This window comes from Capricornis sumatraensis, chromosome 10 (genome assembly GCF_032405125.1).
Source record: "Capricornis sumatraensis isolate serow.1 chromosome 10, serow.2, whole genome shotgun sequence".
Lineage (NCBI taxonomy): Eukaryota > Metazoa > Chordata > Mammalia > Artiodactyla > Bovidae > Capricornis > Capricornis sumatraensis.
This window is the reverse complement of record NC_091078.1, coordinates 67225205-67252322: the sequence shown is the minus strand read 5'-3', so window position 1 is coordinate 67252322 and position 27118 is coordinate 67225205. Positions and strand designations below refer to the sequence as shown.

The 27118-nt window shown below is 45.8% G+C and overlaps 1 protein-coding gene across 4 annotated transcripts in view; it reads left to right on the top strand.

Moving 5' to 3' along the window:
* ITPR1 (inositol 1,4,5-trisphosphate receptor type 1) overlaps positions 1-27118 on the top strand; it is a 321362-nt gene that overhangs the window by 190407 nt on the left and 103837 nt on the right. For 2 of the 4 annotated variants that reach the window (XM_068981699.1, XM_068981698.1), the window contains 6 exons: positions 304-415; positions 4839-4871; positions 12802-12837; positions 14018-14065; positions 19205-19337; positions 21422-21612. In XM_068981699.1, coding sequence (XP_068837800.1) covers positions 304-415; positions 4839-4871; positions 12802-12837; positions 14018-14065; positions 19205-19337; positions 21422-21612 — 553 coding nt within the window. The remainder of the gene's footprint in view (positions 1-303; positions 416-4838; positions 4872-12801; positions 12838-14017; positions 14066-19204; positions 19338-21421; positions 21613-27118) is intronic. The other 2 variants (XM_068981702.1, XM_068981700.1) reach the window with 1 other exon arrangement.

Here is a 27118-nt window from a genome sequence, read left to right as displayed (position 1 = left end):
CTGACATATTTTGGCCACATTACTGACAATCCTCAGTGGGTAAATAACTGCACTCCATAAACAGCAGTTTTGAGTGGGCCTCTGTCTCCCTTCGGACCTGTTTGCTGCTGCTGACCAGCAGGTGTCGCTATTGAGACACCGACCGGCTGTTAGTGAAGGGACTGCCCGGAAGTCTGTTTAAGCCTGGGAGCCTTCGGTAAACATTAGTTCACTAACAGACTAGTTACAATAAGTTTCTTTTTTTTTTTTTTTAATGTAAAGGTTGTTTCAGGGATGTAATCCGTGGTTTCCCCCTCCATTCAGGTTAATCAAACACACTAAACAGCTGCTGGAGGAGAATGAGGAGAAACTCTGCATTAAGGTCCTTCAGACCCTCAGAGAAATGATGACCAAAGACAGAGGCTATGGAGAAAAGGTACTGCCTTCTATTTTCATGTGAAAACCAGGCGTTGCTATCAGATAGCAGCAGAGTGGGGGCGCTTAGAAATCCACCTTAGTTCAGGCATATTGACTGGAGGGATAACTTAAAAAAAAAACAAACACCTATTCATCTTGCCCTGAAGGTGATTAAATCATATGAGTCTCTCTTTAGAGTCATACACTTAGGTATCTCTTTTAGGCTGCTTGCCATACAATCTATATTCGGAAAAAAAGGGACAACAAGATTTTCTGTCTGTTAAATTCCCAGTGAGAATGCAAATGCCTCTTGTGTACCAAGGTGTGTGTGTTCCTGAGTTTTGGGTTCCAGCTGAGCATAGCTGTGGGTTTACTTGCTTCTTCCTGGTGAAACGTTACACAATCCTCCCAGTGTATGAAGAAACTGCCTCCAGTTCTAACTGGAATGAAGACGGACAGACATGTCACCTTTTCTAACTGAGATTGGGAAATGGACCATGCCTGGGAGCTGAGACTTCTCAGCACATGCCGTGAGCCATGATGTACAGAAAACAGCTCGCACACCCCCGATTTTGGTCCAGGTGGGATAAAAACAGCCCCATTGCTCTTCCTTTCTGCCCCCAGTGAAAAACAGGGCCTGAATTTAAGTCTCACCAGTCTATTTTGAAGGCAATAATATTTATTTACTATCTTGAAGCCACTTTTATCAGCATTTTCCGAGTAGGTAAATATGCTGATATCATTGACTTATCAAATACACAGTAAATAACTGTTATTCATCTCTGTGAAGAATGCTTGATAATTAAATCACAGCCTCCCCTGTCAAAAGAGATGGTGACAACTAGATTCTTGCAAGTCTAAAACACTGTCAGAATCTTGCTTTCTAACCTAAGCAGTGTCCGTCCTTAATATTAGAGCAATTCAACATGTGAGGATCTTTGGATAAGAGCAGATAAAACAGAAAGGTACACAGTCCTTTTTGCAGTTTACATTCCTCCACTGGCCCCAAACCACAATGCTTTTAAACATCAATCTAAACTTGTAAAGTGTACAAATTCAATCTTGAATAAATGTTACTTAGAAAATAAGTGTTTAGAACTCAGGAGGAATTTCGTGGTGGAAATATGCCAGAATAGAGTTTAAATAATATAAAAGCACTGGTACAAATGGGAAGTAATGAGGTGACCAGTCTGCACTTTGTAGACACCCAGGTAGGTCTTGCCCGTGATAAGGTGAGGAGGACAGTAAAAGAGATACACTTATCAGATAAGTAAATAATAGCAATTTATTCCACAGGATGTTTGTTTTTCTTCAAGTGAACTTAAGTGTTTTCAAAAAATTGACTCTAGTTTTAAAAACTCTTGTTTTTTTAAAAAATGACTCATTCACTTGCCCTAATAAGATAAACTCTACCAAAGGGACCTTAACCAGCTGTGAATTTATTTGTACCTTTGGGGCAGAAAACACGATTTTAAAATGTGGGGACCACAGTTTTCTCCTCTTGAGAATGTCTGCTTCTTTCTGTAGCCAAGGCACTTCAGGTAAGCTTTGCGTCTCTACTCCAGTGAACTTTGTAAGTTGTGCTTATACTTTGAAGTAAGTTTTCTTTTTAGAACAGGGAAGTCTAAGTACAAGGAGTTGGTTGAGAGTCTATTGCTGGGCAGAAAAGTGCGTGGGGGTCTTCGGGGCCGTGTGGAAGGTATGCTTCCTGCCACCTTTCCCTCCCCATGGGGGGCCAACAGGGAGAACACTATCTTGGCCTCTGGGGACATGATCCAAGATGCTGTCACCCTGCCTGTGAGAAAGCTTGTGGAGAGCGATAGAGCCAGGGCTTCGAGAGGCCAGTAGATGATGCAGGTCGTTGTGAAAGAGTTATGAGAGTTGAGAAGAGCTCCTGAGGTTGCAGCTCAATCCCTCTTCATCTGGTGAAGAAATTAGTCACACCCTAGCAGAGAGGGGCTTGGAGGCAGGATGACAGTTCCTTCCCGTCGGGTTGGAGCTGTCATCCCCCTGGTCAAAGTGAAAATACTAGAAGCAAGTACGGGAAATGCTCTGCCACCGAGGGAGACATTCTAGAAACCTGTGCTAGTCAGCAGCTCCGCAATGACCGCACAGACATGCCGTGCTTCTGGCCCCACGCTCGGACTGCGGGAAAAGGCTGCTTAACCCTTCACTTTAAAGGGGGCAGGGGGGCGTTAAATGATTTGTGTTTCTTCCAGTTTCGTTGTTAGTTTGCACTCTGTCCTGTTTCACTAAGACTTTTGGAAAATGCCTTTGATGGGTTACTGGCTGCCGCTGTTTGAGTAAAGAGGCACAACATGCGGGACAAGCCAACTCTTTCAAAGGTGGGAAGAACTCAGACCCAAAGAACTAACCTTTCTTAGGCAAACCAGTGGGGGGTGTTGTTCAGTCGCCAAGTCACGTCTGATGCTGTGACCCCATGGACTGCAGCATGCCAGGCTTCCCTGTCCCTCACAGTGGGTATTAGTTGATCAAGTAAGTGAAGTGGCCTTTGAACTGGGTGCTCAGGACACAAAGGCAAGTGTGAATGCCGTGTCTGTCGTCTTGGCCTAGTTTTCCTGTTCGTTGCCTCTTGAGTGGAGCTTGTCCCATGACTAACACCCTGCTGGGATGGCCAGGGTTGTTCTGCCTCCCTGCCCTCCCCTGAGTCCTCACAGTCCTCTCTCCTGGTCTGCGGGCCCTCACATCACCTGAGCTTTGGATCAGGCCTAAGAGTCATATCTGGGAGAAGCCAGGGGTCAGCGCACTTGTCCCGGTCCATTGCCTAAGATGTGCCCTTCCAAGGACTGTGACATGTGCTGGAAATGTGGGGCTGGGCAGAGAGGATGGTGACAAAATTTAAATCATGATCATTTAGAAATTAAATTATCTTTTACTGTGGTGTCTCCAAATGGGCCAGCAGTATTTACCAGAGAGTGGTATTAATATATAATACAGGATAGTATAATATAGTAGAATATTAAAAAGGATCACCAGAATAATGAGAGAATACATTTTCATGTGATTCTTGTGTCTTTCTCACCAATGTATTCAAAGTTAATAAACTGTAAAATCAGGGCTTTGCAACCATTCTGTGTGTGCAAGGCCTAGCCAACTCTGCTTTTAATCTACAGATTTAACCGTGTTTAAAAAAGTAGTTACCTCCCATTGCTAAACATCTCTAAGATTTACCCTAAATCTCTCTATAATTCATAGAATATATTCATGCCCCTAGGCCCTGCTTGAAGAGAAAGCATAGTTATTTTATATATTGGCTGCTCTATTACCTACTGTACAATTTTTATTAAGATATTTTTGTTTTAAGAGTCAGAGTTTTGGAAAGAAATTCAGAGGCCAACAGTTAAGGTGAAAGAAGATCTAAATTTATTTAAAATCCATTTTTCTTCTGAATAACGGTACCTGTTACACTACTAGAGAGTTTTTGACCTCAAGTAATGTCAGGATTTTCATTTCTTATGAATTGTCAATCACCTGTTAATTACTAGTGCTTCTTTTCTCTAGGCAAATAAACTATTAACATTTCCAGCTACCAGTGTTTCTAGTAGGAGTTTAAATTAGCAAAATGAACTAAATATTAATGAAACATAATTAAAAAATCAAGGATCCTCCATCTATCATTAAACATGCATAATTGTCATTAATCCTCTTGTTTTTTCTTTCTTTTGAACTTGGTGCTAATAAATCATTTCATTGTTCCTAATATCACTCAGGTAGGCACTAATCACCTTGGAGGAATCTAGTCTCTTTAATCAACAGTATCAGGATTTAGAATATCTGGGCTGGGGAACATGTTGGTCTTACTGCTTGCTTAAATTAAAGCTAGGTCTGATTTATCTCGTTGGTAGTCTGGACTCAAGAGCCCCCACCCCCATTCAATGGTATAATGAGTCCAAGGAGAGAATTTTCTCCTAAGCTGAGCTGATAGGAGTTTAGCTTTTAACCCGATTCTGTCCCATCCTTTTCTGAAAGGACATGGTTCTTAACCGGGGATCTTGCCCTCATTCACAGCTCAGTTCTAGTTTTCCCTATGAGGGAGTACAAAGGTGCCATTCATGGCTCTTGGTTCAGTGACCTACGAGGTTTTTTGTTTGTTTTTTTCTTGGCCACACTGTGTGGCATGAGGGTTCCTAGATCCCCAACCGGGGTTTGAACCCATGCCGCTTGTATTAGGAACGTGGAGGCTCAACCACTGGGCCACCAGGGAGTCCGGACCTGCGAGGTTTGATACCTGGCACGTATACGAAGTGTGGCAGCATCCTGCCCGAGATGTCAGGGTGCGGTGGTGTCCAGAGTGCCCACACCTCTCGAGACGGTTGCGTTCTAGCGATGAGAAGTACCGTGACGACGCTTCTAACACGTAGCTCGCTTGTATTTCCTGCTCTAACATTGCCCTCTTTTTCTCCCCCCTTTTTCTTTTCCAGCTCATCTCCATTGATGAATTGGATAATGCTGAGGTCCTAATTTCATTTTTTTTAAGTGTCCCATGGTGATGTTTCCATGACCCTCTCCCAGCGAACTCTTGACCTCTCCCCTAGTCTGTGCGGCATCTAGTATCTGACTTTGTGTAGCATGCCTCTGGGAGTGAGTCAAGTCCTTCGTGTCTGTGTTAGCGTTTCCCATGAGTTTGTTTGCCATTTGTCCTTGGAGCCCATCTGAGTCTAGATAAAGATTTTCTAAACTGTGATAAAATTTCCATCATTCACTGTCTAGAAGCGCAACTGAATTTGTGGTTGGCGCTGGCTATTACAGATCTCTGAAATTCATTGCTGATGCTTCTCTGTATGTGAAGCACTCGTGCAAAAAGAAATGACTGTGTGGGTACAGTCTGCAAGAAGTGAAAGAAAAAAACAAGCCACTGCTCTCTTGGTCCGCATGTTGGAAAGTGTTAAGTGTGAGGGGGTCATAGAAAATTTGGTCAAAGTGCAGAGCAAATTCTACAGCGATCTCAAGACTTCTCAGCTGCTGGCTTGCAGTGGAATTCAGAACATACTATATCCTTGGCTTCTCAATTCTAGGAAAACCACCTAGAGATTGAGAAACTGAAATGTCATCTCATGGTTTCTATACTTAGGTATCAAATTAGTTTCGTTTACTCAGAATTAGCCTGCAGACTCACGAGTGGCCCTCTTGTTTGGGATTTGAGGGCCTCCTAAATATTTTCTCTCATGTAAACATTTTTCAAGATTTCTTGCCACACCTATAGTATGTGATACATGTTTGGTAATTGATAATAGAAAGGATTAATTGGGGGAATTAATATATGTAGTTGAGGGAGTCTACTTGCTTAGGTAAGGGAGGCACATTGGAAACATTTTTATCTGACTTTAGAAAATTAATTTTCTGATCTACTTCTTTAGATATCTGTTCACTCTTTTAGACCAATGGATACCTTCTTTTGATGGAATAGAGTACCAAATAGAATATAAGCCCTGCTCTAATAGCTACCACCAGAATTTCAGAAATATTAAGGGATGGTTCAGATACCCCTAAGGAGAATTTGAATCACAGACTTTTTAAAGCTGAAAGTGCCATGAGTGGTTATGAATTTGGTCAGGTCCCTCAGGAATGGGGGCGCTCAGAGGGGTAGCATGAGTGGCCTTAGTTCGCACGGCTAGATAGCGGGGGAGGCAGAACCAGCGCTGGGCTCAGCTGCCGGCCTGGAGGGCTTACTGCTCAACCACAGTAGATCCTGCAAGCTCAGGCTTTCCCTTAAACCGATCAGCATGAACAGGCGAGGAGGCCATGCTTCTCTGGGGCGAATAGGAAGCAAGGAAAACAGCAGGCTGTCCAGGGGGTTCGCCCCTTTAACTACAGTGAGTTTTGCTGCTTCCTGGTTAGTCCTCTCTCTTCCGGGTTATTTGTTTGCCAGCAAAACATCTAAGGCTGAATCTTCATGTTGGCAGCCTTCGCCTCTTCTTCTTTCTACCTGGAGTTGTAAATGCTTCCCGGATTTGAATTTTCCCTCTAGAGTATTGAGGTTGAGTTCCTATTTGTTTAAATACAGATGAAGTCAGGAAAGGAAAGCCTTCCCTTATCGGAGTCTGCAGTGTTATTAATACTCTGTTTTGCACCATAGTAATCATTTGATGTGTTTGCTCGCTCAAGATAGAACTTGGGTCTCCTGGCTGGGAGTTTATTGCTCGCTTACGGAAAGATTCCACAGTTGGAGCAGGTGTGTTTATAATTATACGCTAGGAAATAGAATACTGTCTGTTTATAAAAGAAGAATGTTCTGGCAGCCCCTTGGATTCTTTGAAAATTCCCTGAGGAAGCAACTGTGGATCCCCGCTCTGTTGTTACCCTTGGCAACCATCAGTGCCCTAGGACACCAACACTGTCCCCAGGCCCTCAGGCTTTTGGATCTGGCCTTCTAAGCAGAGATGCCTGATCGCCTTTTATCATCCATGGCTGTTCTGGAAATGAGTACAGCTCCTGAGTTTCCCCTGCCAAGCCTGCTGTCCATGTGTGCGGGTGGAAACCAGCAGCCCACAGCTGGAGTTCTGCGGCAACTCCATTAAGAAACTTAATGAGAAACTGGCCCACGTTATAGGCAAGGCCTCCCACCTAAAAACTGCAAACCAGCATTCAGACTTGAACCCTGCTGAGGAACAGCCCGAGAGCCAGGGTCATGACATATCTGGAAGAGCCTTGATCGCCAGGATGGGGAGGGACCACTACTCTTCAATGATAAAGGGCTCTCGGGCGTTGTGAGAGAAGAGGCGCAGTGAACTGCTTGGAAAAACAGCACAGCATCTTCTGAGTCTCTGTGTGTGTTCTGAGAAAGGAGGGTGAAGTGAGGACAGAGTCAGAGGCCCTGTAGGAAGAGTGCATGGTGGAGGCCTTCTCGGCTATCTCCTGGAGTGAAATTTCATTTGAAACCAGGAAGAGGAGGGTTTCCTTTTTTGTTTTTTTTATTATGATGATCATGATTTTTTTGTTGGTGTTACAAATCAAGAGGCAAGGTCTCCATCATTACCACCTGATTTTACCTTTTTCTTGGGGTTCAGGAAGAGGACAGATGAGGGGAGAGGTATAGAATGTTTCTGTCACCCTCAGAAAGAAAACACCCCACGATCCATTCTTGGCTTTAAACAGACACCAGTGACTGCTCACGACATTTGTTTATCTAACACTTGAGTGCCTGTTCCATTCTAGGTGCTTTGCTAGAGGTTTTGGATCCAGCAGTGCCCGAAATAGGCACAGTGTCTGCCCTTCTGGAGTTTATGGTTTTGCCACAGCAACAGACAATATTACAAGCCAATGTTAACTGAGGCATGTAGGAAGGTAAAGTATAGGGAGTCATGTTGTTGTTCAGTCACTAGGTCAAGGCTGACTCTGTGACCCCATGGACTGCAGCATGCGGGGCTTCCCTGTCCTTCACTGGCTCCTGAAGCTGCTCAGATTCATGTCCATTGAGTCGGTGATGCTATCTCTAACCATCTCATCCTCTGCCCCCGCCTTTTCCTCCTGCCTTCAATCTTTCCTAGCATCAGGGACTTTTCTAATGAGTTGGCTCTTCACTTGAAGTGGCCAAAGTTTTGGAGCTTCAGCATCAGTCCTTCCAGTGACTATTCGGAGTTGATTTCCTTTAGGATTTGGATCATGAGAACATGGGGTCGCAAGAATATGTAGTTTAGGGACTTGGACCTGAGCAAGGAGGTCAGTTCACAGCAGGCGAGGACCACTGGCAGGTGAGCCTGTTAGTGACTCACTGCAACGGAAAAGTGAGATTGGTGCTCCCACTCCTTAAGGTGGCTGCAGCCTGCCTCTATCTGCAGTATTGAGTCCTCGGCTTCTGCCACCGTGCCACCAAGAGCTGCTTCTGCAAGCAAGGGAGGCCCCTGTCAATAATAAAATTCAGCAGGGGGGCGAGGGGGAGAGAGAAAACAGAGAAACACAAGAATTATTCAATTTCACCTTCAGGGGGCGTTCTCATGACGTCCAAGCCAGAGTGGAGGTGTCCTACTTTTTTACATCGCTGTGAACTGCTGGGTTGGGCATCTGCCAACATTCAGGCGGCAGTTACATAAGAGCTTCTTTTTTTCCTGGAATTTAGGCTCGCTGCTGATGTGTGACCTTCAACAGTAATTGCCAATAAATGCAGCAGGGCTGTTTACTGTTAGACACTGGCAACCCTGGAGCAAGCAAGCTCAACTCAGAGCATAGAGAAGCTATTGCCGAATCTCGGGAAGTTTTTTTGTTTTTTCCTTTCTTTTTCTTTTTAATGCTGAGATGATTCCATAATGATAGAAGCTGGATAATTCAGTCAAGTCAGAATGCATTTTAAAAAAAATGATTTTCACTTTTGGGTTCAGTTCTGATGAACTTGTTCTGTAAAATATAGGTGAAACTGCATCATCAGAGCCAAATAATGTCTATTTCTTGTTTCAAAAAGCCAGTGCCATTAGTAAAGGGTATTATGCTAGCTGACGTGAAGATTCAGAGTTGTCCGGCTAAAATACTAGGTAACTTCTCTCTTTGCTCAGCTTTCTTTCGGATGTTCTGTTCTCTTGATGTGGTTTACAAAGGCTTGGAAAGCCGGGACCCAGCAAACATATTTGCAGACCCATTCGCAGTTTATTTATTTTTTCCCCCTCCTCTGAGATGGAGTGGGTGAAAAGGAACTAAGGACTGATTCATGGCGTTAGAGATGATAAATTCTCTTTGCTGTGCTGAGAATTCGGTCCACAATACAGTCTTGTTTGTTTTGTTGTTGTTGTTCTTTTTCTTGTTGCTTTAGGTATAAGGTTGGGTTGTTTATTTGATGTTCAGTCTCATTTCTCGAACTGTCTTCAGTGTCTGCTAGGGGTGGTCCATGAAAGGAAGACATCTTATTTCAAAGGAAGATTCTAGAAGCCTAGGGGTAGGATTCTTGTTGATGACGTCAGGAAACAGTCTCAGTGGCTGTGTCGTGTGCTGGCCTGTGTCGGGCCCACACAGATGCCTGCATGTGTGTGTATCCGCTATGCATGCACGCGAGTGTGTGCTGTTGTACACACACCACAGATAGGAACCCTGGGAAGCCTGCGGGCTTTCTCTTTTTTAAGAATGACAAAGTATAATTTCCCTTCATTTGTGGTAGACATTTATCCCTGGGTAAAATGGTAGGTACGTTATGTACAGAAAGTGAGCGTTTCAACGTCTCCTGCGTGAGTCTACTGGCTACTTTAGTGCTGTAGTTAGGATAACCAGTTGGGATTCCCTGACTTGGAATTCTCTGGCTTTCTACTTCAAAGCCAGTCATTTGAAATCTTTTTTTCTATGAAGGTTGGTCTTGCTAACCTTGTCTAAAAGCTCTGGGAAGACTTAAGATCCTAGAAAAATGTGAAGAGGCAACGGAAGGCAATAGTCAGTTTCTAAGTTCAAAACCAGATAGCGTCAGATCACTGCCAGTCCACTGTTGGTTTGGAGAGACCTCACCTTGACTGGAGGTGTCAGCATCTCAATATACTGACTGATCGTGGGGTGAGGTGGTAAAAGACAAGACGTGGAAAACACAGGCAAACACTTTTTCTTAGAACAGTCTCCATTACCGTATGGTCACTGAGCGTGATCTTTCATGTTAAAAAGAAAGTTACTTTGATAATAAAAATGTGCCGAGAAAGTCAGTTCATTCATTTACCAGAACTATCCTTTGCTTTGGGTAGTATGTATATGTATTTATGTAGCTTATGTAGTTATGATTTGAACGTATATGGCTTATTAATTAATAGGCTTATCTTTTCCATATTGTGGCTGACTGCCATAAAAGAGCCAATCCTCCCAGAAATACAGCTGAAATCCTCTTAGGAGGAAGTGCTAATAGAGACCATTGGTTATTTTGCCAAATCATATGCCAAGCTTGTTTGGCCTTTTCCATGCCTGAAATCATTCTGTGTTCTATTGGGTTGTGTTATTTAGGGAACTTAGCTGTTTGATGTTACGGAATAAAGTTTACTGAAAATATACCAAGCATAACTTAATGTTTTAGCTGGAAGGAATCCTTATATTACCTGCTCCAGTCTCCTTGAACTACAGGCCAGGCGGTGGAAGCCCAGAGAGGTTCAGTGACTGGCTGAAGGTCATACAGCACCAGTCCCTGCATGAGCCACCATCAGGCAATACCCATCCATTGTTCTTGGTTTTTCCATTCTTTTTTATGAGTGGATGACATTAAAAAATTGTCCTCCTGAATAAATAGTGGTTCTTGAAGAAGCAAACATTTTCTATTGTCTCAGAGGTCTTTCTGTAACATTCTAGGAGAAAAGGTCATTAATCTTAATTTTCATTTCAAAAATTAAACACCAATATGACAGCAGTTTAGGGAGGCAGTTGAGTTCCAGTCCAATCATAAAACATACCAGAAACCACTGATCTCTTGAGTGCTTAAGAAACAACTCTGTGAACATTCTGAAAGAATTCAAGATGCTTCTTTGGACATAAGGGATATCAAACAAGAGAATTTTAGGAAGACACATGAGTTCCACTCCATCTTTTCTTTAACTATTATTTTGATTGGCAAGGCAGTAAGATGGTAGCTGTGTGGCTTCCTGTAGTAAATCCATGCCTGTAATCCTTTTGTTCTGATCGTATAGAATCGGTATGAAGGATACGTTGGTGGAATGTGGCCAAAGCTGACTGCAAATGATAGTGCTTTTCTCCATCTGTGTCTCCGACTGCTCCAAAGCGCATGGGAACTTGCCTTCATTCTTCTTTTCCTCGTGTGTCCTTTTTGCACTAAGGGCAGATGGCGCATGTGTGTGTGCAACTTTACTTCTTCAGCCTAAAGCCTACAGAAGGCAGGGGTGGAGTTAAAACGCAGTCTTGGATCATGATATCATTTATATTATCTGCAGAACACATTCCCCTGAGCTCTGGGTTTGTTTCCCTCGCCACACTCAAGTCCTCTCTTAACACCCTCTGCCTCCTGACCCCAACAGAAAGCTAAACACATCGGAGAGAAAGTTGCTCCTTGAGGCAAGTGGAGTTGCACCATGTCTGAGGGCTCTTCTGTCCAGAACTGAGTGAGCAACTCTCCACATCTGCCTCTTTGTCCTTCATAAAATAATCTTTGTGGTTAAAGAGACCTCTTATATCTTTACTTCATTTTACCTGTTGGCAAATAGAGAAAAAAAAAAGAAATTATTAGGTTACAAAATAACAGTCTTGTATTAAGAGCATTTTTTCCATCTTGAGGGTCACACCATGAAAGGGGTATCAAGTGTTGAGCTGGGTTGTGAACCCACAGCATTTCCCAGCTCCCACCCCCACCCCACGCTTTTAGCACCTGCTCCAGCTCACCGCCGACAGCCGCACTCTGGCCTCGGGAGAGGTCTGCTGTGTTGCTGGAGCCCCGCCGAGGGAGGCCAAGGTCACTCAGTGGCAGTGTGAGCCTTGGCTTCACTCCACGGCCCCAGACCGCACCTTGAACCTGCCAGCCATGCCTGGTGTGTGACCACGGCCCAGGGCGGGTCCGGCAGTTCCATCCGACATCCGTCTCGGCCCCGAGCACGTGCCCTTCAGCGGCCAGATTCGTGGTGCTGCCGTCACGTGGAGCTGTGGACTTTTCAGCCACTACACGCATCCTCTCCATGGCCAGTCCTTTCCCTCAGGGCCGTCATCTTGTCTCTCATTTATGGGCTGGACATAATGAAATTCAGGAGTCATCAGAGGTGTGGGGTGTCCGTGTGGCATGGCAGGGGCAGACTGGGGAACCTAGTATCCCTGGAGCCTCGAGGGAAGTGTGTGGAGGGAGGAGAAACTAGCCAAGAAAACTGCAGCCAGGTGCCTTCCTTTCTCCTTCCAGAGCCACAGGAGGGGAGAGACTTTTTCTGTCCCTAAGCCAGAGCGTGGGGTGTCACCCTCTGATGCAGGGCCAGGATATGGGGAAAGGAGAGGCTGGGAGGACGCATGTGCCCACTGGAGAAGCTCATCACGGGCAGGCAGTGGTGCAGACCTTGCAGGGGCTTCCAGCCCCCAGGAAGGGGACTGCACCAGAGGCCCCTGTGGTCATCATCCGCCCACCCTCCGTTCTCTGAGCCCCTGGGGGCATGTGCTGGATCACTTTTCCTCTGTGGACAAACAGAACATAGACGTGCAGTGCCTCTGCCTTTGACATCTTTCATTATTTAGACATAGTTCCTTCTTGATCAGTGCTAGGCTTTCTCTTTCTTTCATTTAGATGTTTCCCCATCTCAGGCCAGTCGTCTCTCCCAGCGCAACCACATTAAGTTCATTTTAGAAGTGAGGGTGTCCCCTGCCATCCGCAGCTGAAACCCCCTTCAGTGGGTGTGACAACCTGGTCACCTCATCGTCAATTTTGTCCCAAAGTGTTGGTCTCTGGACTTCTTTGTGGTCACCAGATGCATGTGCTATAACTAACCTGCTTCTTTTACTCCCAACTAGCTTCCCCAAGCTCCGGATTCTGAGAACTCCACCGAGGTGTGTGTTACTCACCTGTATTTGTGATCCCAGCAAATACAGGTGCTTGTCAGTGTTGCCGGTCGGGTGTGAACTGTCATGGTGAAGTGTCTGTCTCTTGGGACGGTGCAGGAGGGACGTGTCTAGCCTGGCTGGGATCTGATCATTGCTATAATTGGGTGGCCCTTGGTGTAGAAAGTTCTGAGGAACTCAAGCCACAGTGTCCTGCCAGTGAAGGCTCATGACTCTCTGAAGGTTTTTGCACAAAACCCTTCATCTCCACCTTGAAACGTTTGGCCGAGAAACTCTGGACGGTCCAGACCTTTCTGCTGTTACACAAAACAGAACTTTGGGTCCCGCGCAGAGGTGAAGCAGAGTTCAGGTTCAGGGTATCTGTGTTATCGTTTGGGTGACGCTGTTGATGAAGGAGTAGTTTCACAGCAAACTGTCTCTGTTCTTCCTGTCGCTAGCTCAGCTTGCTAAATGCGGGACTAGAATTCATTAAGGCGTCTAAAGTTACCGAGAAGCTTTTTGTGGGAGGCATCCTTCCAAGGATCAAAATTTACTCTCTGAAACTGTTCTAGAATCACAGGAGTCAGAGCTAAAACGTGTGCTCAATCTGAAAGGAGATCTTAGAAATGAAACTGATGATCAAAGAGCTGAGTTCCAGTGGGCATGCTTTGTAATGATCAGTCCTCTAATATTCTAATCAGAGCTCTTCAGCACTGGTAGCCTTGATTAGAATGCTGTGGGCTGGGGCAAAGCGTAGGTCTCTCGTATGTGTTGGGATGTGCGTATTGACGTCCTCATGCATGTGCTGAGCAGTAATCCATGGATGAGTTGTACAAGGACCTGCCCGGTTGCATCTTGCATTACCCCCCCTTTTTGGGTTCATGTAAATGTACATAACATTGAACTTCGTTTTCATAATGTTTGCGAAAAATAATATTAACCAGACATTATTGGTCATGTGACTGCACGTTTCATACGGTGCTCTGGGGTTGGGGATGGGCCAGTTGTTCAGTAGTAGCCAAGGTCATGAGCACTGGTGTCTGTCTGGGGAAAGCCACACTCAGGCCTGCGCTCCTTCTGTGTCAGTCCTCACTGCGTATGTGCTCTCTGTGTATTTCATTTGTGACCGATCCTGAAGATGAGGGTGTCTTAGTCTCATACTTAAATGGAATTTCTGCCTGCTTAGCAGGAGCTCGAACCGAGTCCACCGCTGAGGCAGCTGGAGGATCATAAAAGGGTACGTAGTCCTGGGAGCTGGGAGTGACGACCACAGCTCCACCCTCAGCCATACGCTCTGACGTACACACAGACAGTTTTTGTCGTCGTTGTCATTGTTACAGCATTAATTGGCTCAGAACCAGTCACAGCCTTTTGTATAAATGAAACTAACTGATGGTTCTACGTATAATCTACCGCTTCACACACTGCTTCCAGCCAGTCCCCAAATAACAGCCCAGTCACTTGTCACATCCTCTCTGCTTCTGCTGGGTTAGATTTTTCCTTATGTGTAGCCTTAAAAAAAAACTTTTTTTGTGAGTAACTGGTGACCATTATGGATAATGTATAGTAAACAAAAAAGTATAATGGTAAAACTGTCCGTAATTACACTACCTGGCTATAAAGCTGCTAAAGATTTACTGTTTCCTTCTACCCTCTTTTTTGCACACGTGAGAATATGTGCCAACACACACACACACACTTACATTGTCACTGGGGTTCTTTCAAGTGTACAACGTTTGTTCCTGGATTTTGTCATGTATCTGAGTATTTTCTTCCTTGAAAGTTAACAGCTGCCTAAAGTTCCCGCTGATTAACAAGTCTTTTGTAATATTTTCCTTCGAGGGAATGAACAAGTGGATAGACGCATAAAAGGGGAATTTCTAGGCTAAAGGGTCAATACTGTCTTATAGTGCTAAACCATTTCCCAGAAGGCTGCATATACCATCCACATGCTGACTCCTGATTGCGTGTAGTCAATGGAAAATACCAGATATCCTGGTTCTCTGGGTGTCTATCGTGTGCCAGTCACTGTGCTAAGACTTTTACACACGTTCACAGCGTAAATGTTTATAAATGCTGACGGTGACCCAGTGACACAGCCTGCAGCCCCACTTCACAGATGAGGAGACTGAAACCCAGTGAGCTTGCGTACCTTAGCCAAGTCATGGGGTTAGGAAGTGAGCAGTTGTGACAAGGGCTGCTGTGAAATTGTGGTCATCAGCATCCTGGAGAATGCTCGCCTGGGCCGCCTTTGCTAAGCTCACGAGCTTTCAGTACCTGCAGAGTCCCATCGCTTCTTGGATCCTTTCCTTTTTCTTGCGATGGTTCTTTCTCAAATGATAACCAAAGATGTGCTTCTAGGAACTTGATAGTCAGCCCTCCCCCCTCCAGCTCGCAGTGCCTCCTGCCATTCATTGATCAGGAGCACCTTGCCTTCCTGCTTTTTCCACCCCTGCCTGTTCCCTCAAGAGCTGTCCTGGGTCTTAGCAGTGGCCAGTAAAGGCACATAGCTGTCCCTTTGCCCTAAGTTGGATGTTGCCCCAGGGCAAGAGCCCTGGAATTAGAAACTGGGTCAAGCCTGCTTTTGCCAGGTGCTCACTGTGTGATTTGGGGGACTTTTAACTCAGTTCCTCCTGCTGTAAAATGGGGAGAGGAGTCTCCGCCCTTTCCTGCTCTCTGGACTCTTCTCCAGAACCATGCACTTGAGGCACTTAGCAGGGTGGCTGGACTCTGAGAAGGGATGTTAATGACCCCAGTGGTCACCTTGCAGCCTGAGATACGGCTGTGATTTGACAGAAAACAGGAGTAGGAAGAGGAAGGTATTTTTAAATCGAGGCACTGCCCTAGTGCTGACTAAGGTGTGAGAGGCTCACTGCTCCTGTGAGAGGCTGATCTTTCCTGAAGCACCTGACTTTTAAGTGGCTGGAACCTTGGAGCCCAAAGGTCACTTTTCTCCTTTGCGATCTTAACTCTTGGTGCCCTGTTCAATGCTGGGCTGTATATCTTCACACAGTTTATTAGTCACTAGTTTAATGGACAGAATGAAACGCGTGAGGCAGGAACTTGGTTTCTTGCCTCCACATCACTAACCTGCCATTTTCACCATTTTCCCCTGAAACTTCACTGCAAATGAAACTTTGCCTCTCTTTTCTCAGTCTTGGGTAATCATGCGTGTGGAGTTTCTTACCATAACACAAACATCTGATATCTGTTTGCATACTGTAGGTGTAAACTGCTGGGGAAGAAAACTAGTCGTCTTTTTGAAAAAAAAAAAAAAAAGAAAAAAAAAGGGCTGCATGGCCAAATGTGAAAGCTGGAGAAGTAGTGTTGTTTGGGAAGTGACTTTTTTTGCTTCTCTACAATCAGCTCTCTCAACCTGGTACTCTGTGAACAGTTTAGTGCTGTTGAGTAATTTATATTAAGATGATTAAGAATGCTTTTGTCTGTAGATTTTGATTTTTACCAAATTAAACCACGAGCTCAGAAAAACAGAATTTGCCTTGAACCTAAGTTTTCACTCTAGGATTCACATCACTTTTAATGATGCTTATCCATTTTCTGTCTGTCTCCCTTTTTTTTTAAGCTAAAATTTTCAGTCTTTATTCTTTCAGAAAAGAAACAATTCTCATCTTACTCCTTTTTTTAAAAAAAAAAAAGCAAACCCCACATGTTCTCTTTTCCCCCCTTGCCTTAAAATTTATTTACTTTTGGAGAGAAGGTGAGGTACTTATGTGCCAAAAACGTTATAATTAAGGGGGGAGAATTAAGTTTGTGGGGTGGAGCATGTATGTGTGTGTGTGTGTATGTTTCCGTAATGAGCACATTTTATGATATTCTCTTATGGGGGAAAATGTACCATTTGATGCATCGGTTGCTATGGTAACTGCTAGGGTTTGTCTGTGCAAAGAGAGGCAAAATGGTAATGTGAGATCCCTTGGTAACTTCAGTTCGGCATCCAGGCTACACAAATGTGAAGTTCCTGTTCCTGAAGTCCACGTGTCCCTGGAAGGCACGTGCTTCCTTCCCTACCTCCTGCCTCCTTGATTATAGATTCACCTTGATTGCAGACCCTCAAAACCTGGAGAAGCAAAAAATCTGAGCCAGTCCAGTCCTAGGTAGAATCCTAGGGTGAGGGCTCTGGTTGCATCTTCCTTGACAAGTACATGTCTGTCGGCTGGTGATGGTCACTCAGCTGTTGACCATTCAGCCCTATGATCTTCCAGATTCTTGTTGTGATGGAGGCCTGGGCTGTTCTCTGTGGCTGCAGCTCGCTGGTCTCAGCCGTCATTTACCTCTCAGACAGTGTTCTTGTGGTGCCCCAGAGGATCCCATAGAAAACTGGGATGGTTTCCTACCAGCCATCCCTCTTGGGAGAACTCAAAAGTCTGTATCTTCTGAAAGAAACTCCAATAGATGCATCATTGAGTTGACAGAGGGACATGGTATTTAATGTTATATTCTATGTGGAGGTAATCTTGTCATTCCTCCTTTTCTTGACCATACCTTTGACATCTGTGTTTCTTCTGTGAAGTCAGCCTTTTTAAATCACCGCTCTCGATGACTGTTTTGGAGAGTGTTGATATGTTTGTACTGGTGCAAAGTTATGTCCTTATACCAAAATGTGGTTTTCTAAGCCATTAAAGGATATTATACTGAAAATAGTTTATTTTGGAGGTATTTTTAAGGATCACAAATAGCTTCCTCATTGAAAGTTCTCTCGGAATTTTGAATTTACTGATGGTCAAGGTACGAAGTGATTTTCTTATCCTAACGAGAAGAATTCTTCTTTGTTTAACTACAGTGAGATGCATATTTGTGGATAGAATGGAGAGAAGAAAGATGAGATTTTTTTCATTTCTGAACTTTTTCATTGAAAAATCAGGCTTGCCTCCCTGCTTCTCTCACTTTTCCTATTTACCCCATCTCCCCACTTATCCCTGGAGTCTTTGACCAGCAGCGTGAATTTAACCAAGGAGAAAAGCCAGCTGGGTCACCTTGGGCCCTCGTATCATTTTGACAGATTGAGCTTTCTGCTTTGTCCTTCTTCCCCAGTCCTGCCTCCTCCAGGGCACCCCTGGCCTCCACCATCCGCAGGACATGCTGCTCCCTCCCATCTTGTCTTGCAAACACCTTCCTCAAAATCTCCAGACTTGTTCTTGAAGCTTCTTAACAAATCGCTTTTAAGTTCTCCTGATTCTCAGTATAGTCGCAGGTCTCTTCGATAGAACTCTGGAGTCTATTTCAGAGACCAGCTGCATTGCGACGCATCTTCCCTCTGCTAACTTCTCACTTAACCTCTCTCCGGGATGTGCCAGAGGAACTCCAGGACTTACTACTTTGTCCCTCAGAAACAGTCCAGGGGAATCTGTACAGCCTTTAACTGGTAAAAAGTTCCAGACTGCCGGGGTGGGAGTTAGTGGGGTAGTCCTTTAGCGAGCGAGACTGCCATGGATTAGAGCTGAGGGTGAATCCTGCTGCTTTGCCAGTGTGTGAAGTATTTGGGAATAGATCAGAGTGGTTTCTTTGCTCTGTTTTGGTTGGAATGGTGGAAAGAGTTGTTTTATCCCGTGCCCAGGATTCTTTTAATATTTGTATATTTTTTAAGTTTTTTGTCATGGAAATGTTAAAAAAAAAAAAATCCCCAAAATATGTGTTTTGAAGAGTTTTGAGAACCCTCATTCATAACTCAGATTCCATGACTATCAGCTCATGCTCACATTTATATCCAACTAGGCCCTTCCTCCCATATTCTTTAAAAGAAAATCTCAAATATCATTGTCATCCATGCTGCTTGTTTGTTGATTGACATGTCTGATATCTGCCAATAATTTATTTTCTGTTGCATTTGTTTTCTTTACCATTTGGCTCATTGACTATTTCTATAAGGCAGGCTTACTTTCAGCTTATGATTTTATTTTTTACTCTGATATCGTAAGAACTTAGAACGGTTGGAAATAAATCCTGTGGTTAGAGTAACATTTTCATATTGCTGTGTGGAAGTTGACCTGTAAATTTTTTAATTTGTCTGAATCCTACTGACTTACCTCAAAGGGACTTTTTTATTTGTTTTGTTTTGTTGTTTCGTTAATCCTAGTTATCCTTGCAGATTCATGTTCTATCCTTATCAGTGTGAGACAATACTTTCAGATATTTAATATTTTAGATTGATGCCTTTTTATGATCTGATTTCCTGAGAAAACATTGAAGAAGTTAACTTTAGAAGTTTCCAAGTGCTCTTATTAATAATTTATTTTTTCATGGAGTTGAGACTGAGCCAATTATAACTGGATACCCCTGTCTTTTTTTTTTTTTAATGTGATTCGCTCAGTTGTGCATTAAATTCAGAACCTGATTTCATTATCCTGTTTGAATTAAGGGTGAGGCCCTCAGGCAGATTTTGGTCAACCGTTACTATGGAAACATCAGACCTTCGGGAAGAAGAGAGAGCCTCACGAGCTTTGGCAATGGCCCGCTGTCGCCAGGAGGACCCAGCAAGCCTGGGGGAGGAGGTAGGCCCCATGGTGTGCTAATGAGCTGCACGTGTGAACTGAGTGTGCCACTCCAAAGCTGCGTGTTTCTGCTTAGCAGGTTGAGACTCTAACAGATGCATTTGGGTTGCTAGTGTGTTATTTTAGCAACTTGTTTTGTCTTTGGTCTACCATCAAATTGGTATCTAAAAATGTCCCCCTGCAATGTGATATTGGCTAAGGCTTTCCCCCTCTTTCCCAGGCATTGAATTTCTTGGGGATACTTGAAGGACTCCGTGAATTTAACTTGATCGCACATTTTCTCGTGGTCACTCAGACTCATGTTTCCCCATAAGATGAGGATGCTGTTGGCAGTGAGGAGGGTGGAAGCTATCTTTTATAACACATGTACCAAGGCGAGGGCTTTCCCAAGCACTTTACCTCCTTCATCTCCTTTTCTCCTATACGTTACCCACTATCCGGCATTGAACAGAGGAAGGGGAGCTTGCTAGTGCCTGGGCAGTAACTTAAGGCAGGTGTGTCTAATCCTAGTGTCATGCTTTGTGCCTCCCCAAGCCTTAGGGGACTTTACACACACACACCCCTGTATTATTTTTGTTCAGTTGCGAACTCATGTCCGACTCTTTGCAGCCCTGTGGACTGCACGCAGCGCACCAGGCTTCCCTGTCCCTCACTGTCTCCCAGAGTTTTTTCAAACTCATGTCTGTCAAGTCAGTGATGCCATCCAACCATCTCATCCTCTGTCGCTCCCTTCTCCTCCTGCCCTCGATCTTTCCCAGCATCAGGGTCTTTTCCAGTGAGTCGGCTCTCTTCATCAGGTGCGTCCCTGTATGGGATTGTTTTAAAACACATCCTGAAAGGTGTCCCAAAACATGGTAAGCACAGTGACAGGTAAAAGCTGCAGAAACATTGAATTAACTGTGGGCGATGGCGTTGGTTTTAAGGGGGCTGGTAGCTCCATGCTCGAAGCACAAATGTGAGTTGCATGATTCCTAGTCTGTGGTGATGACTCTTGAGAACGTCTGGTCCTTGCTGGGTTCTGCTCATAGCACAGAAACACTTGGTGCTTAATAAACTAATCCCGGCAACCTCTGGGGAGGAATCTTGGGCTTCTCGCCAAATGAAAATGGGAAGCAGATCTGCTCCCAGAGAACCCCAGAAACAGATCTTAGCTTCTCATCCAGAAGTTCCCAGTGATTGTCGAGCAGCTGTTCCCCCACAATGTCTCAAAGCTATTTGTCTTTAAGAAGGTGTCAGAGAAAAGACGTGACACCCAGTGTCCACCTTGGATGACAGGTGCAATAGATTCTAGGCAGTCAAGGACAAGCAATGTAAAGGAGGTGGCGTTTGAGTTGACCCCTGCAGGGAAGGACTGATGGTTTTCTGTTTTTCATAAACTGACTGCCCCATTTCTCCATGTCCATTAATATTTCAATTTTTGCAAATAATAATGTGAAGTTCTCAAGCTTTCTAAATCCAGTTGGAATCTGCTCCGCTAAGTGGCACAGGCCATCTCTTCCTAAGTATATTCATCTGAAGCTCAATGAAGTGAACTTTTTTTGGTTCATTCCGCTATCCCCAGCTCTTGACTCCATGCCAAGCTCTGAGTCAATAGTGAATGAATGAATGAGTGAACAGATGCAAATTATGTGAAAGGATGAGTTTGGGGCCAGGGCGGGTTTCTTAAAAAGAGGGCTAAAGTGATCAGTATAGGCTATGCTTCTTAAGAGTGCTTAAGTTCAGTTTGTCTCTTAAAATTGGATTGGTTCTTAATTCTGGCCCAGGTCATTGTATTTTGATGTAAGGGAGAGTCTTGGCTGGATGGCTTTAGGTCTTTTGCTCAAAATGTATTACCCTTCCTTCATCCAATCTGTCTGCATTCAAGTTCCATCTCCATTACTTACCAGCTGCGCTGGGTGTTGTTGTACAAGTGACTTCATCTTGGTGCTAATAATGAGTACCTGCATTGTGGGTTTGTTAAAAACGTCCAGAGAGATAGTATCATTAAATCGTTGAGTGCATGAAATGTTGGTATGCAGTAAGTATGCAATAAATGTTAGCTGCTCTGAGTGAGGTTGATAAGGGCAGTGTTGCGTCTTTTCCAGGGGGAGGTTCTGGATCCAGCCCCATGAGCAGGGGTGAGATGAGCCTGGCCGAGGTTCAGTGCCACCTTGACAAGGAGGGGGCCTCCAACCTGGTCATCGACCTCATAATGAACGCATCCAGTGACCGAGTGTTCCATGAAAGCATCCTTCTGGCCATCGCCCTGCTGGAAGGAGGCAACACCACCATACAGGTAGGAGGCGGCCTGGCTACATCAGAAGTTGGAAACCCTAGGTTATTCCATCCTCTCCTAAAAAGCGAAAAACAAAACAAAACAAAACAAAACCTGTGCTAATTTACTAATCCTGGAAGCTCAGTCTTCAAGCAGTTGAAATCTTGCAAGGGTATAAGACTTAGTATCCTTGCACACAGGAAGAATGGCGTGCAGTGCCATCCAGGAGGCGGGAAGGATACTATAGACCCCCCCAGAAAGAAGTAGCTACAGCTGTGTAAGGGGTTGGTGAAAGGCTTTTAGATGATCTGGGCTCTGTTGGACGGGTGTGGGTCTGAAAGTTGGAAATTGCACCAGGAGCTGGGGTGTGGGGGGCTGCGTCACATGCAAGGCAAGGAGGCCCAGTGGTGCACGCGTGATCAGTGCACTCACGGGACAAGGAGGAGACAGGGCTGGGGATATACTGGGGGCAGGCAGCCCCTCAAGAGGCCTCAGAGCTGTAACAGAGAACTACAGATCTGACAGATAAATTGAGCGAAGCAGAGTCTAGAAGGAATCCAGTAATTTAAGAGAAGCACAGTCCAATAATTTAAAAGTTAATCAGAAGTTATTTGGAGAGAGCTAATGAAAGCCTGAATTCAAAATGAATGTGTGGTAGACTTGGTCATATTCCAAGAGAGGATATGTTTTAGGAGGTGCATAAGGGGATATTTCGGGGTGTTAGAGATGTTCTCCGGTGTGGTTTACCTGTGCTGGTTATGTGGGTATAAGTCTATTCTAACAGAACTGGTATGCTTTCTAGAGCAAAGTTCTACCTCAGTAGAAAAGAAAAAAATGGGGAGAAAAAGTACCCACAGCCTGGTGAGGACAGGATGTCATGAATGGAGACTCTGCACCTTCCCGCCTCACACCTGGCACCTTGGACTCATGTATAGCTAATGCCTGCTGGCCGACATGTCGCTGAGGGGATGCTAGAAGTGAGAAGATCAGAGGGTCTCTGTCCTCATTGTCTCTGGAGGTTTTTTACTGAGTCTAGATGACAAGACACCATCAAGGAAGGAATAAGGAAGCCTGGGGAGGGCTCGAGGGGGCTGAGCCTGGCTGGCATGGCAAAGTCTTGAGTTACTGGCGAGCTGCTGTGTTTTTGACAGTGTACCCCTGATGGTGACAGCAAGGCTCACAGAAGCTGTTTCTCCTTCAAGTTCTTTATCTTGTAAAGTAATTATGAATATTAGTTTCATGTTTTCACACATTCATTACTCATATGCTCAGGCTCCAGATGAAATGCCACGGTGGAGTTCCAGGACCAGCCTTTGAGGGAGTCGGGCCGCTGTCTCTTGGAGAAGCCGCCAGTGTGCTCATGGGCGGGTGGGCCTGGATTGGGTTGCCTGCGAGCCCCCCGCCAGGAGCGGGGGCACAGTGCTCAGCATACGCTGGTTCTCCCCTGATCCCATCTCCCTCTCCTTCTGCAGTCTCAGGGGTTTCTGGGAAAATCTCACTCCCTGCCTCATTAGAAATCTGGGGCTCCGGGAAAACTGATTCTAGCCTGGAACTGACTTGTGAGACCCCCCTGTGAGCCCCGAGCTTCTCTTTCTCTGGAGAGAATAATCTGGAATTCAGATTGTCCAGGGCCAGCTGAGGACAGACACCCTGAAGCCCCCTGGGGGAGTGATTTCAGTTCCGTCTTGCTTTGGAGAAGCTGGTTCAGAGTAGTCAGTGAGCAGCTGGGAAATTTGTGTGAGGGGGGCGCGGGCTGCAGCGATGACTGTTAACGATTGCTGAGGCTGTCGGCCATGACCGGCAGGCGGCTTCCAGCTGGAGCTCACTGCCCCACGGCTCTTCCTGTCCACTGCGCTGGTGTCGGGCTGTGGTCAGGTGGACTCCCCTGGATGCATGCTTCTCAGTGACAGGTGGTAGACAGGGCAGTCACAGGGGGGTGTGCAGGGCTGTCCAAGAAGACGGCTGCAGAAGAGCTCTTACCTTGACCAGCGTCTCTTCCCAGGATGTGAAGCAAGCTTCACATGGAGAAGGGGAGGGAGACCCACTTTCCGAAAGTCTGGTTCGTGTGGGGTTAGGACGGTCATCCCTGGGCTTGTGTCCTCTGTCTGTCAAGCATGAGACACATATGCAGGTGGACTCCTGGCTTCCTTACTGCTTTGGATCAGGATTTTTTTTTTTTTAAGCAATTTAGATATTTTCTTAAAATCCAGCAATGATGACTGGCTGGCTCCATTTCTGAACTCTTTTCTTCCCTGACTTGTGAAAATAATGATTTAAAGTATGGTGATTGGACCAACCGTGGTACGTCCTTGCAACAGATTCCTACTCAGCAATAAAAGGGAAAGGCCTTGTGCTAAGTGAAAAAAGCCAGTGTCAGAGGTGGCGCCCTGGATGGTTCTGTGTACATGGTATTCTCAAAGGACAAGGCTGTGGTACGGGAGAATAGGGCAGTGCTTGCCAGCAAAGGGCGGAGCGGAGACTGACTTTAAGGGAACAGCTCAAAGGAACTTTCTGGTGATGCCACTGTTGTGTGTCCTGCTTTGGACACACAGATCTATACATGTTTGAAAATGTGTAGAACTGCACACCAAAAAAGTCAGCGTGATCGTTAAAAAACAATTGAAGTAAAAACCATAATGCTGACAGTGACCAACATTTATTAAGGGTTTCCTGTGGACCATGAACTATGCTTAAGTGTTTTCTCATCTACCATCCCATTTAATCCTCACAGTCTCCCTAGGAGGTAGGTGCCTGATTATCTCTCTTTTTTTAGATGAGGAAACTAAAGGCCTGGAGGGTTTAAAAACTAGCCCCTCAGACAAGCAGTAAGTAGCAGAGCCAAGACTGGCATCAAGTCACTTTTAGGACCTGCACTTGGAATGCTTGGTAATGCCATATTCTACTGGTTCAAACCAGCCATGAGACCAGCCCAGCTCCACAGAGAAGGAAAAAGGGTTGCACCTCTTGCTGTGAGTTGACCACATGCACCAAGAGAGGGAGTTGTGGAGGGCCATCTTGGGCTACTGGCCCCCCAACACCCCTGCTGTCATCAGTTGACCACCTACCATGGGTCAGTCTAGCCCCTGAGTTGGGTACTGCAGCTACAGAAGAGAGAGGCACCATTGTCTCTGCAGTGGAGGAGCTCATTTCTCCCTCGAAGTTCTGTCCCATTTCTGCAGAAGTGTCGATTCCTGACCTTCCCCTTTCGATGGTGTTTGAAATTCACCCTTGTACTGAGGATGGGTCACGGGGGACCAGAGTTCTTCAGAAGCTCTAAACGTCATTGTCCAGACCTCAGTGAATTCAGTTTATAGTAATTCAGAACTAAGGACCTAGCTGCCTGCTGGGAACCCTGCCAGGGAGAATTTGCTCTCTTGTTCTGAAACCTTGTAATCATCATTTAAGCCCTGAAATGCCCCAAAGCTGAATAGAGGGTAGTTCCTGGCCTGGCACAATGGGCTCCGAGTCTTCCAATAGCTTCTGTCCCTGCCCTGGCTTCTCTGGTGGTAATAATGTCTGAAGATAACGTCTCCGAAACTTCTACCTGGGTGCCATCAGAGTGGCTCAAGCTTCACAGCAAACCGTCTGCTCACAGGCAGTGGTGCCCTGCCCTGGGGTTCTCCAGGGATGGGTGACACCAGGGAGCCCTGGGATCAAGCTTCTGTTTAAGAGAAACTTCTTCTGTCTTCCTGCCCTCACTCGTGCACCTTGCTTCCTGCCAGCCCCCAGAAGAAATCCTTCCTGCTTGGTGTTTTGTAAGCGAGTGGGAAACTATGAAATAAGCATTTGCTTATGAATTAATTTTTGGCACACGCGGGACTCAGCAAGTCTCATGGCACCCGCATATCCGTCCTTCGAGTCCTTGCCAGTGTGTGTTCCTTCCTCCTGAGATGTTCCCACCAGCACGCGGAGGGTGCCCCCCACTTCCTCTTCCCTGAGGGAGGGCGGTCACTGGGCTCACCTGGGGTGCAGGAGGAGGAATCTTTGCGCACACCCAGTGTTTGGGTTTCTTTTTTTAAGCACATGCAGATGTTCTGGGATCTATGTGCTAACATGATCATAGAAAACCCCAAAGCAAATAAACAGGACAGATCAAAAAAAAATGTTGGGTTTTTTTTGCTTAATTGCTTCCGGTTGCAGAAGCACAGTGAGTTGTATGTATCAAATGGCTGCCCACGGCTCTTCCTATGCCAAGTCTAGCCTACAGACACGCCCAAAAAGGATTTTCTTTTCCGCACGTATGCAGCCTGAGTTGGAAAATGTGAGAAGCGCTGTCGGGAACCTGGCTGTGGGTTCAGCTGAGAGAGCTCCCTCGTCCAGTGGCCTTTCCGTCACCGCACACTGATTTATTTTTTATTTTTTTATTTTTTGAAGTTGGCTTGAGACATCATCCCAGGAGCCAGTTTAAGATAGGAAATCTCCCATTGCCTCCAGAAGAAGTCACCGCAAGAAGGCACTGGCGGGGGCGGTGGAGCCCGTGATCTGGAGGCCCGCCCTGACCCCAGCGAGTGGAGAGGAGGGTGGGGAGGGCTGTTTCCTTAGCCTTTGCGGGAGATGGAGGGCCAGCTGGTAGGGAAGATCAGCCTCAGTTTGACAGAGCACCACCCCAGGAGGAGGAGGAGGAGATTGGTGTGTGAGCGAGAGTTACGTAAAAGGGTGTTGTATTTGGCAGGGGAGTGAGAAATGAGTCACTGGTGAGCGGTGTTTTCTGACCTCGGGTTTTATCCACGTGGGAGGAGTGCTTGGCCAGCAGTGGAGTCGGGAGACTGCTGTCTCCCCGGCCTGAGGAGGCGGGTGTGAGAGCTGTTGCCATGACAATAAGAGGAAGGCAGGTGGCTCAGTCCCCTCTGCCCTTCGGCTGAAACCACGCAAGGTCTGGATGGTGAGGCTTCCCAGCCTGGTTCAGGGAGAGGCTGCAGGCACTGCCAGTCGGCCATGCTTGGAGAGTGGGTGGTTATGAGGTCAGGAAATTTGAGGGACGTCGCCCAGAAGGGCAGTCGGAGAAGGGAGCTTGGCCTCCGTGGTGGAAACACCTGGGCCAGAGTCCCAGCCCTACTCTCGCCAATGGGGTGACCTTGGACTTTCTCAGGATGCTCAGAAACTCAGTTCTCTCATCTGGGAGTAAGAACTGAGTCCTTTCCTTACACAATTGTTGAGACCATTTAACGGTCACATAGGGCTAAGAGTGTGCATCCCAGTTGAGTTGCAGGAATAGGACTGCCCAGCGCTGGTTTGGTGGAGGAAGGCCAGTCTACCCCATCTCATCACCTCCCTCTGCAGGGCTCAGGGCAAAGTCGTAGACCTCCCCGCCCAGCTCCTGCACAGGAAGGAGGACAGGATCCATCCCCACCTCACAGGGCTTCTGCGACGGTTGGAGAGGGTGATTCACTGAAAGTGCTTCAGTCAGGGCCCAGGCCATAGAAGGACCTCAAAAGGAGGTGGTGATTGTTTATATGAATGCAGTGTTTATTATTTAAAATGCGCTTTGTTTTATTCAGTTTGTTTTCTATCAGAAACCCAACTTCTG